Source organism: Petaurus breviceps, unplaced genomic scaffold (assembly GCF_028583685.1).
Source record: "Petaurus breviceps papuanus isolate PSGF00001 unplaced genomic scaffold, PetGlider_PUasm1.0 214, whole genome shotgun sequence".
In the NCBI taxonomy this organism is placed as follows: domain Eukaryota; kingdom Metazoa; phylum Chordata; class Mammalia; order Diprotodontia; family Petauridae; genus Petaurus; species Petaurus breviceps.
Genome location: NW_027185863.1, coordinates 15,176,156 through 15,186,384, shown reverse-complemented (window position 1 = coordinate 15,186,384; position 10,229 = coordinate 15,176,156). Strand labels below are relative to the sequence as shown.

The following is a 10,229-nucleotide window of genomic DNA, read 5'->3' as shown; positions in this document are numbered from 1 at the left end:
ATATATATATATATATATATATATATATATATATATATATATATATGCAAATTGAAAAACAAGGTAGTTAATGAGGGAAGGCACCACATTTGGGGAATTAGGAAAGGACTCTTGTGAAAGATGTAGCTTGAGTTGCATCTCGAAGGAAGAGAAGAATTCCCTGAGTTGGAGGTGAAGAGGTAATGCCTTTCACTCATGTGGAATAGCCAAGGAACACAAGGCATGGAGATGAGAAATAGAGTGCCCCAGGTGAACAGAGGGAAGGCCACCATTGCATGTAGGAATGGGACTGTCGTATCATGAGACTAGAGTTAGACTGGGATTAGATTTTTAAAGGATTTAAGAAATAAGTAGAGGGATTTCTATTTTCTCATAGAGGAAATACAATCACAGGAGTTCATTGAGTTAGGGAAATGACATGGTCAGATATGCATGTACTTAAGGATAGTCATTTTGACAGCTATGTGGAGACTCATTGGGACTGAGAGACTCATTAGGACAGCATTGAAATAGTCTAAGTAAGAAGTGATAAAAAGGTGTTATGTGTTAGCAGTGACAAAGGCTCACATGTGAGAGATTTTGTGTCCTTAGACTCAACAACATTTGGCAACTGATTGGAAATGTGGAGTGATGGAGAAGGACGAGTCAAGGATAATGGTGAAGTAGCAAACCTGGCAGACTGGAAGGCTGGTGATAACTTCAACAGAAATAGATAAGTCTGGAAGAGAGTAGGTTTTAGGGGGAGTAGACAAGATAGGTGGGAAAGAGACAGAAAGCAGTAGTGCCATAAAAACCCCAAGAGGAATGGATGTCCAGAAGAGGGTGGTCAAAAGTGTTCAATACAACAAAGAGGTCAAGAAGGATGAGCAGTGGGAAAAGACCACATGTATCATATGTTGATATGGAACCCAAAACATTGCCTTCCATCATTCAATAATATTTTAATATTTCAAGGATCTGAAATATTATCAGCATGGACCACTGCCCATTTGTGCCTTAGGAGGTGATCTTTGAAAGTTGCTGTGACCAAAAATTTCATCTCCATTACTGACAAATATATAAATGCTCACAAGAAATCTCCTACATTTTTTTTCTCCAAGGGATAAGGTAAAACTCTTACAGGTTTACCAAGTGATATATACATACATATGTGTGTATGTATATACACATATGTATATGTATATATATATTTAAAGTATATGTAATATATCCAAGCATATACATATTCTTTGATGTTCACAATAACTCTATCATTGTCCCCATTTTCAGATGATAAAACTGTTTTTCACAAGAGTGGTTTATCCAAAGTCACATAGCTAACGAGTATTTGATATATACAAACCAGGTTGTTCTGGCTCCATGTCCCGTGCCCTAACTAATATGCCATGGCAGATGGTCAGTTTGATGATGGGTCTATGTGTATTTTGTTGTTCAGTGGTTTCAGTTGTGCCCTACTCGTGACCCCATTTGAGGATTTCTTGGTAGAGATACTGAAGAGGTTTGTCATTTTCCTTCTCCAGCTCTTTTTTACAGATGCCAGATTAAGTGAACTACTCAGGGCCACACAGCTAGTAAGTCTGAGGCTGGATATGAACTCAGGTCCTCCTGACTCCAAGGCCAGTGCTCTATTCACTGCACCACCTAGCTGCCCCTTACTTAGATTGACCTTTAGCTAGCAGTGATATACTACAGTTCATTACTAAGATGAGACAGAAATTCCTTCTATCTTGATAGGATCTGACAGATCTTGTAATCCACTGACATCACTTTATTTTTTTTTCACTGACATCACTTTCAAAAATGCAAAGTCATTCCATGCCATGAGACCTTGGGGCAAGACTTTACTGGAAGAGAGTAAGAGAATTCTAATGTAGGGATATTTGTTAGGCATGAGTGGCCTGAGTCATATATTGGTTCTTGGGAAATAGGATTAGTGGAAATAAAGAGAAATGAGAGAACTAAAAGGCTAGTTAAGTCAAAGACAGAAAAGGAAGTATATCCTTAGAAAAATAATCAAGACAAATGTAGTGATGGAAAATTTGAAAGGTTGTTGGAACTCCTGCTACTTGGGAATTGGTTCCCAGAAAGGTGGATGTCAGTCCCAAACCATTGATCTCCCTGAACACTCTGTTCACCCACTCCCACTCTCTCTACCTCAACTTTCTATATGTGTGTATATTTTTTCTGGACCACCATTTCCATGAATCTGATAGGGCCAAACTAATTCAGTGCCAACCTAGAAAAGGGATTGCTTTCATATGATTCGTGTTTAGTCTAAATGAAATATAGATATAATTCATGATTCCATTCCTAGTCTACATGACAGGCTCTAAAACAATCCCAATCAGTTACTGATTGGTATTCTTCAACAGAGAAATCAAAAACTGAATGGCTCTGCAGATGGGCATTTCCTCTGTGGCTATGAGGCTGTCATTCAAGAACAATTATTGAGTTCATTGTGTCTGCTGGTCACAGAGCTGCATACTATATGTTGAGAGTAATAAAAAAAATTAGGTTACATAGCTCCTGGCCTTCAAAAAAACACCCAATCATATTTAAAAATCACTTAAGAACAAGTGTGAAGTACCACACTGGCTTGCACCAAACCAATACCATATAACTTTATATTTAAATATATATGGATAACATTCTTTAAATAGTTTTTCATCTTTATGAAAACTGTGTTTTTAAATCTGCATAAACATTGCTGTAGTCCTAAACTGTAAATATAATATATAATAACTTTCACATTATAAGCATGTATGATCCTTTGAAAGATCTGCTAATTCATTTACCAATGCAGATCATTGCTTCTCCATATTTCATAAGTTTTATCCTGTCTCAAAAAATCATCACTTGGTAGGTAGCCAATTTTTTTTGTAATTCTCCTCTCTTTACTAACATAGGCTGGTTCTCAGACACCATGCCTGGAATAACTAATCCTTTTTTATTTCATGATGACAGTGATGACATGCCTTATTAATATAATTGCTTCAGTTAAAATTCTACAACCATGCCCCATCAGAAAGTGACTTTGTATTTCCAAAAGCTATTCCAGAAGAGCGTAAGCCTTGTACTTTCTGCCAATTTAGAAAGATTTCTGCTTTGGGCCTTAGAGTAGATCCAGTAAATTCAGAGAGACAGTCTCAGAGATTTTATTTATGGGATTTGATTCAGCAAACATATATGAAATGTCTGCTGTGTGAGGCAAGCATGCTTAACATTGTAGATACAAAGACAACTGAAATAATCCTGCACCACAAGGAGTTTACATTACACTTGGAAAAGATGGATTTTTTGGCTACAACAGTTCCTTAAACTGTCTATTAAGGTATGAAGGGATTGCAATCTACATAAAGGGAGGATTCTATGATATTATAGGTCATTGAGGTATTCAAGTGTGATATTTTGCATGTTGGCACAAGTCCCACTTAAGGTATAGCATTACATACTTATTGAGACTTGAAATTAAAATTATCTTCCTTATAATAACTGCCAGATTCAACCTTCCTCCTATCTCTTCCACAGTCTATCATTGGGCTCTGAATAACTCCAGCTACATAATGTCTGGAATCCACAATTCCAAATTTTGATGTCTCCGGGGTCTCCAGCTTCTCCATACCTCATTCTTACCAGGATAATGCAAATACATCTATTAGGTGGTTCCTCTGTCTCTCCTAAAAATGTAGAGTACAAAACTGAACCTAGAGGGGCGGCCAGGTGGCTCAGCAAGTAAGAGCACCGGCTCCAGTGTCAGGATGACCTGGATCAAATCCGGGCTCAGATACTCAGCACCACACCCAGAAATAACTGGCTGTGTAACCTTGAGCAAGTTACTTAACCCCTATTGCTAAAAAAAAAAAACTGAACCTAGTACTTTAGATATGACCTGATTATGGCAGAGTATAGTAGAACCATTACCTCCCTTTTTCCAAACATGCCTCTCAATTCAACCTAGACTATCACTAGGTTTGATTTGCATGTCATACTCCCTGAACTTGCAACTTACAAAGGTGCCAATATCTTTCCTCCATTTATGAAGTTGATTTTTTGAGTTTAAGTGTAAAAACTCTAAAATTATTCCTGATAAATTTCTTTCCTGTCAAGTTAGACCATTGGTCTAGTCTATTGAATTGGATTTGGATCCAGACTATTGTCCAGGGTATTAGTTATCTGTACAAGCATTGGCTATATCATCTGCCAATTTGATAAGCGTGACATCTATGCTTTCATTAGGGTTACTAATAAAAATATTTTTGTCAAAATGTGCCCAGGACTAAGCATAGTGCCATCTCTACAGGGAAGAGATGTTTAATAAATGTTTGGATTGAATTGAATCTTATTTTTAAGTATACACATATAAAAACTTTGAATCCAATATTTAGCACAATGCCTTACACATAGAAGGCACTTCATGCTAACTGACCGACTACATTTCACTTTAATAAAACTCTCCTGTGAATTACTGAACCTGTTTGTCTTTACCTTAGCCAGTTTCTTTTTTTTCTATAGATATTTACTCTAAACTATTAGACAGTTTTTAAGAGAAGTTTTTAACAATCTTGCCCCAGATGTACATGAAATGCAATTGTGTGATTGCATTTGGTTTATCTTTGCATAATAAATAAGGATCAAAAGACATAACATACATAAAATCACTTTAGACACCTTAAAGACCTACATAAATGCTAGTTATTATTATTATTATCTTAAGCAAGAAATGTGAGTAAAGGTCTTCAAGTTATAAAACTTGGGTACCAATCTATCATATTACTAATTGTGTGACCATCTTCAATGATGATCTTCAGGATGATCTAAAGATTCTTCTCCAGTGCCAAATATAGTTGTTCAAAATAAACTCCACTCCAGTCTAAGAAATGGAAGGTGTCTAAAATTTAAGTGAGAGGACAACTACGGTATACAGTGGTTTAGAGATTAAGAACATTCTTGTCTAAAGAGATGTTTTAAAGCAGACCTTTCCACTTCTTTTGCTGACATACTTTACAGCTGATGACAAATAGCTCCCAAAATCAGTCCAAGGAGGAAATTCCTGGGGAAGTATTGTACAATAGATTAAAAACCCTGTGTACTTATTTGGAAGCCTTATTTTCTCCAATGCAATTTAATTCAGCAAACATTTATTTAATACCTGTTATGTACAAGGCGTATAGCACCATTGTTAGGCACTAGGGAAGCAAAAATAAAGACTACCTTTAAAAAGTTCTTCATCTGTAAAATTATGGGGTTAGACTTGATAATGTCTAAGTTTCTTCCCAGCTCTAGAGCTATGATACTATGAAGACACATGTGAATAACTATGATACTAAACTATGTGTGAGTTTTAAAGGAGACATGCAGAAACGGTGCTGAGAAACAAGAAAGAGTCATTTTCCCAAAGTATAGGAATATAGAGAAGGACCAGAGAACAAGGGAGAAATTTTTACAGTCAAAGGATAATATAATGAAAGCTCAGAAGTGGAAAAGACCAGCATAAGAGCAGAAAATGTGGAGAATGACAGTGTCGCTGCAACAAATAATGTGTGAAGGACAGGGAGAGCAATATGAAATAATACTGGAAAGGCACACAGGATCTAGACAATGCTAGGAAAAGAAGATTATACTGTGTTCATTTTATTCAACAGGGACCTCCTCAGGATTCCAGGAGATTACCAAAGATCAGAGTGGGGGGCAGCTACATGGCAGAGTGAATAGAGCACCTGCCCTGGAATCAGGAGGACCTGAGTTCAAATCCGACCTCAGACACTTAACACTTATTAGCTGTGTGACCTTGGGCAAGTCACATAACCCCAACTGCCTTTCCTTACCCCCTCAAAAAAAACAAGAAGAAGAAGCTTAAATTCTGGGAGTGGCCAGCTGGAGCTGTGAATAAGCACCAGTCCTGGAGTCAGGAGGACCTGAGTTCAAATTTGGCCTTAGACACTTAACACTTACTAGCTATGTGATTTTTTTTTTTTTGCTTTTTGGAGGGCAATTGGGGTTAAGTGACTCGCCCAAGGTCACATGGACTCCAGGGCCAGTGCTCTATTCACTGCACCACCTAGCCGCCCCAGAGGGTTAGGGTTTTGTTGTTGTTTTAGGAGAGTAGTTGGGGTTAAGTGACTTGCCCAAAGTCACACGACTAGTAAGTATATCAAGCATCTGAGGTCAGATTTGAACTCAACTCCTACTGACTCCAGGGCCAGTGCTCTATTCCAGCCATGTGATCTTGGGCAAGTCACTTAACCCTAATTGCTCTGCCTTCCCCCCTCCAAAAAAAAAAGCAAGAAATAAAAACAAAGATCAGAGTGGTATACATCAAGATGACCCTGGCAGCAAAGTGAAACAATGGGCTGAAATAGGGATAAGCTGGAGGCAGAAAGACCAGTTCTGAGGCTTTTACAATAATCCAGAAGCAAGGTATTAAGGGCCTAGCCTAGAGATGCTACAGTGAAAGTAGAAAGGAGGGGGAGGATTTAAGTGAAACACTTTTATCCTTCTTTCAGACTGGCTACCCTTTTTTCCTTTCTTGTCCAGGCAGAGCCTTGAGGTTAATAAAATGTAGATAGAAATAGCTGCTCATGTGTGCGACTTATCAGACAAACTAACCGTTATAAGTATGAACTGAATTTTTCTTGAATCCTCTGAAATAAATTTACCCATTTTAAGCTTTGGGTTTTAGAATTGTTCTGTGTGTGAACATTACTAATTACAATTGGGATTTTGGCCTCTTCCACAAGAACCCAATTTAGAATCCTTAGAACCTTAGTTAAAATGTCTCAGGGTTTTAAGCATATTCTTTCTGCAGTCCTGGTATTTAAACTATGTGTACTCAAGTCTGAATATATATATCTTTTGGGTTGTTCTACCCCAAACTGACCCATTTTCTCCCATTCACATTCCAGTAATCTTTACAGTGTGTGAAAAATCACCATGACATTTATTCTTCCCTAAGATTAAAGTTGAAACTTACCAGTAGAAAACACTTGAGTTTAATAGGGGGAAAAATTTAATGGGAAAAGAAGAAAAACCTTTCCCTAAGAGAAAGTTGAATGAGATGATCTCGGAGGTCCCCTGAAGCTCTAACAGCCTATGAATCTTTGTGGGCCAGTTGCTTTATGGAAGAAGTCAAGAGAAAATCAATTTTCTCCTGAATATGTTTCTCTGAAATGTTTTTATTTGGGGAATGATTTATCTTCATACATTGTATTTAGCATATTATACTATTACAATCTTGATGGCATCACTACATATGTATTAGATTGTCTGGAAGAGATGGCAGATGATCCCACACTGAGTCCTTTCATCCTTAGCATTATAATGATGATAGCTAGCATTTACATAGCCCTTTAAGGTTCACAAAGCTTGTCTTACAAATATTATGTTACGTGATTCTCACAATAATCGTGGGAGTTAGCCACTGTCATTACTCTCATTTTACAAATGAGAACATCGAACCAGGCAAAGGTCACATGACTTGCCCAGGGTTACACAGCTGGTAAGTGTCTGAGACCAGATTCAAACTCAGATATTCCTGACTCCAGGCCCAGTGGTCTGTCCACTATTGTTGGAAATGTATTTTCAAGCACTTCAGTCACTGGAATTTCTAGACAAAAAGCTAGGCACTTCCTCAATGCATGCAAATAAATTAAACTAGTCTGCCAGTCTTTTGTCTTCATTTTATTTTTAAAACAAGCGGATACAAAAGGAAAGGGACAGGGGGAAGTAACTTTTCCAGTTCATGCTTGGACTAAGGATGGAAGTCGTCTAGCAGTAATGATGATTAACACTAAGGGAAATCCCTTCTCTTAACATGATCATTCCAGATGGGCTTTATTGGCAAATAAAAGGCAGGATATCCTATGGAAAGCCTAGTCACCTAGCAACTTACACATTTAAAGTCATCGTATCCTTTGGCATTGAGGTGAAATTACTTTAATTGAACTAAAATACCTTCAGTTTAATCAGAATAACGCAACACTGAGAGTATGGGGAGACAATGTAAGTTGTGATTCTCAAGAGCCGCACATTACCCAGTTTCTCCATGTGCTCATTCCTGGACCTTCTTAAAGCACACATTGTCTAGCTAGATCTTTGTGTGAACAGTTCCATCCGGCCAGAAGCTCAGCATGAACTGTGCTGAAGCAACATCCTACAACAAAATAAGAAAGTCCAAATGTCTGTCTTCCCATCCAAAAATTAAAGGTCATAGAAAGAAAACTTTGATCTTCAGAGATTGAGTGACAATGCAAGGAAAATGACTACATGATATGATTAGTCACTTATGACAAATCAAAAAATGAGGGATGATTTTATAGTACTTGATGGTTTCTAAAAACACTTTCCCATATAATATATTATTATATTTGGACCTTGAGACTAACCATGGGGGTAGATAAAAAATATTATCATTCCTATTTTACTGGTGAAGAAGTGAAATTTCAAACACATTAGGTGATTTGCCATTGGCCATGGAATGGTAGTACTCTTTCCATGAGGCATGTTCTTTGTATCTTAAACCAATATCATTTTTAGGACTTTATTGGGTAATTCTTTCTTTCATTCTGAAACACTACTATGAGTACTATGCTAGAAAATGCACAATGAATATTACAGAATATCATAGCTAGAACATCACAACTTTTGTTTTTTGCTTTTTGGAGGGCATTTGGGGTTAAGTGACTTGCCCTAGGTCACACAGCTAGTTTTTGTGTTAAGTGTCTGAGGCCAGATTTGAATTCAGATCCTCCTGACTCCAGGGCCGGTGCTCTATTCACTTCACCGCCTAGCCGCCCCAACGTCACATCTTCTGAAGGAACTGATTTAGCTAAGTAAAAATCATTTCAAAGTAAATCACTAATGAGGATGCCTGCTCATTGTGCTCCATTATGTAAATAATCTTGTATTTATATGGGTTTTTTCAGGGTCAACCAGGACCAGTTGGGCCACAAGGGTATAATGGGCCGCCAGGGCTACAAGGTATTCCTGGATTACAAGGACGGAAAGGTGATAAAGGTGAACGGGGAGCAGCAGGAATAACAGGGCCCAAAGGAGATGTGGTATGTTCATTACTGGTATTTCATCTGACTTAATTAAACATAATCAAAGCTTCCATCTCAAGTCTGATTTCTTTCTTTTTTTAGGGACAAAGAGGTGTTTCTGGATTTCCTGGCGCTGATGGAATTCCTGTAAGCATAGATTCTCTGAAATATTTTAAAATATTCTATATGTTCTGAGTAGGACAAAGCTGTTCTAATTCAAGTTCCCTTCTCCTTTTTTTCTTATTTCTACCTTAAAATTCTTAGAAAATAAATATTAAAATGCCACTACAGTAAAGTACTCGCTGAATTGTTAATTAATTGTTTCATAACTTTGGGTTCAAAACTTAATTTTCAGAATTAAATTATTTTCTTAAAACAGGGTATTCTATAAATTTTGGCTATTTTATAAAAATTCCATAAATCAATTCTGATCAGAAATCCTCTAGGGAAAGTAAAATGCAATAAGTTTTATATAGCACATTATAAGCCACAAAGATAGATAGATAGATGGATGGATGGATGGATGGATGGATGGATGGATGGATGGATGGATGGATGGATGGATGGGTGGGTGGGTGGGTGGGTGGGTGGATGGATGGATGGATGGATGGATGGACACATGGACGGATACATGGATGGATAGATGGATAGATATATGCCATCTACTGTATTGTTAAGGTTCAGCCTAAAAAGTCATTTGTGAAATTTTGCGTGGAATATAAAGACATCTGCAAGGCATCTATATATGATAAATCACCCTTAAAATGTGTGCAGTTTTTCTGTTTTCTGAGGTAAACACACATAAAAGGAAAAAAAGAAAAGCCATACTTTGTTCATGGGAAAATCTCAAAATGTAATAAAATGTGTTTTTCTAACCTAGTTTACTTTACTTCTTGTGGCATAGAAAAATAAACAAAACAGCCTGACTCACAGGAATCCCTGCACAGATTTCCCAGGCCTGGCTTCCTGACCAATGCTCTGACATCAAGGTCTCTGTTTATCACATGCTCCCATCCTCTTATCCTGGCATTTCTTTAGCTTTAAGATATCTGCTTCATCCTTGTCCATATTTCCAGACTGTCTTGCTCTCACCCAGTTATTCATATTCACATGCTTTCTCTCTCTCTCTCTCTCTCTCTCTCTCTCTCTCTCTCTCTCTCTCTCTCTCTCTCTCTGGCTTTCTCTCTCTCT

The 10,229-nt window shown here is 37.5% G+C and overlaps 1 protein-coding gene across 2 annotated transcripts in view; it reads left to right on the top strand.

The window, feature by feature from the left end:
* The window catches only part of COL4A2 (collagen type IV alpha 2 chain), a 301,862-nt gene that overhangs the window by 169,940 nt on the left and 121,693 nt on the right, over positions 1-10,229 (top strand). For both annotated transcript variants that reach the window (XM_069094108.1, XM_069094110.1), the window contains exons 5-6: positions 8,922-9,056; positions 9,141-9,185. In XM_069094108.1, the coding sequence (XP_068950209.1) occupies positions 8,922-9,056; positions 9,141-9,185 (180 nt within the window). The remainder of the gene's footprint in view (positions 1-8,921; positions 9,057-9,140; positions 9,186-10,229) is intronic.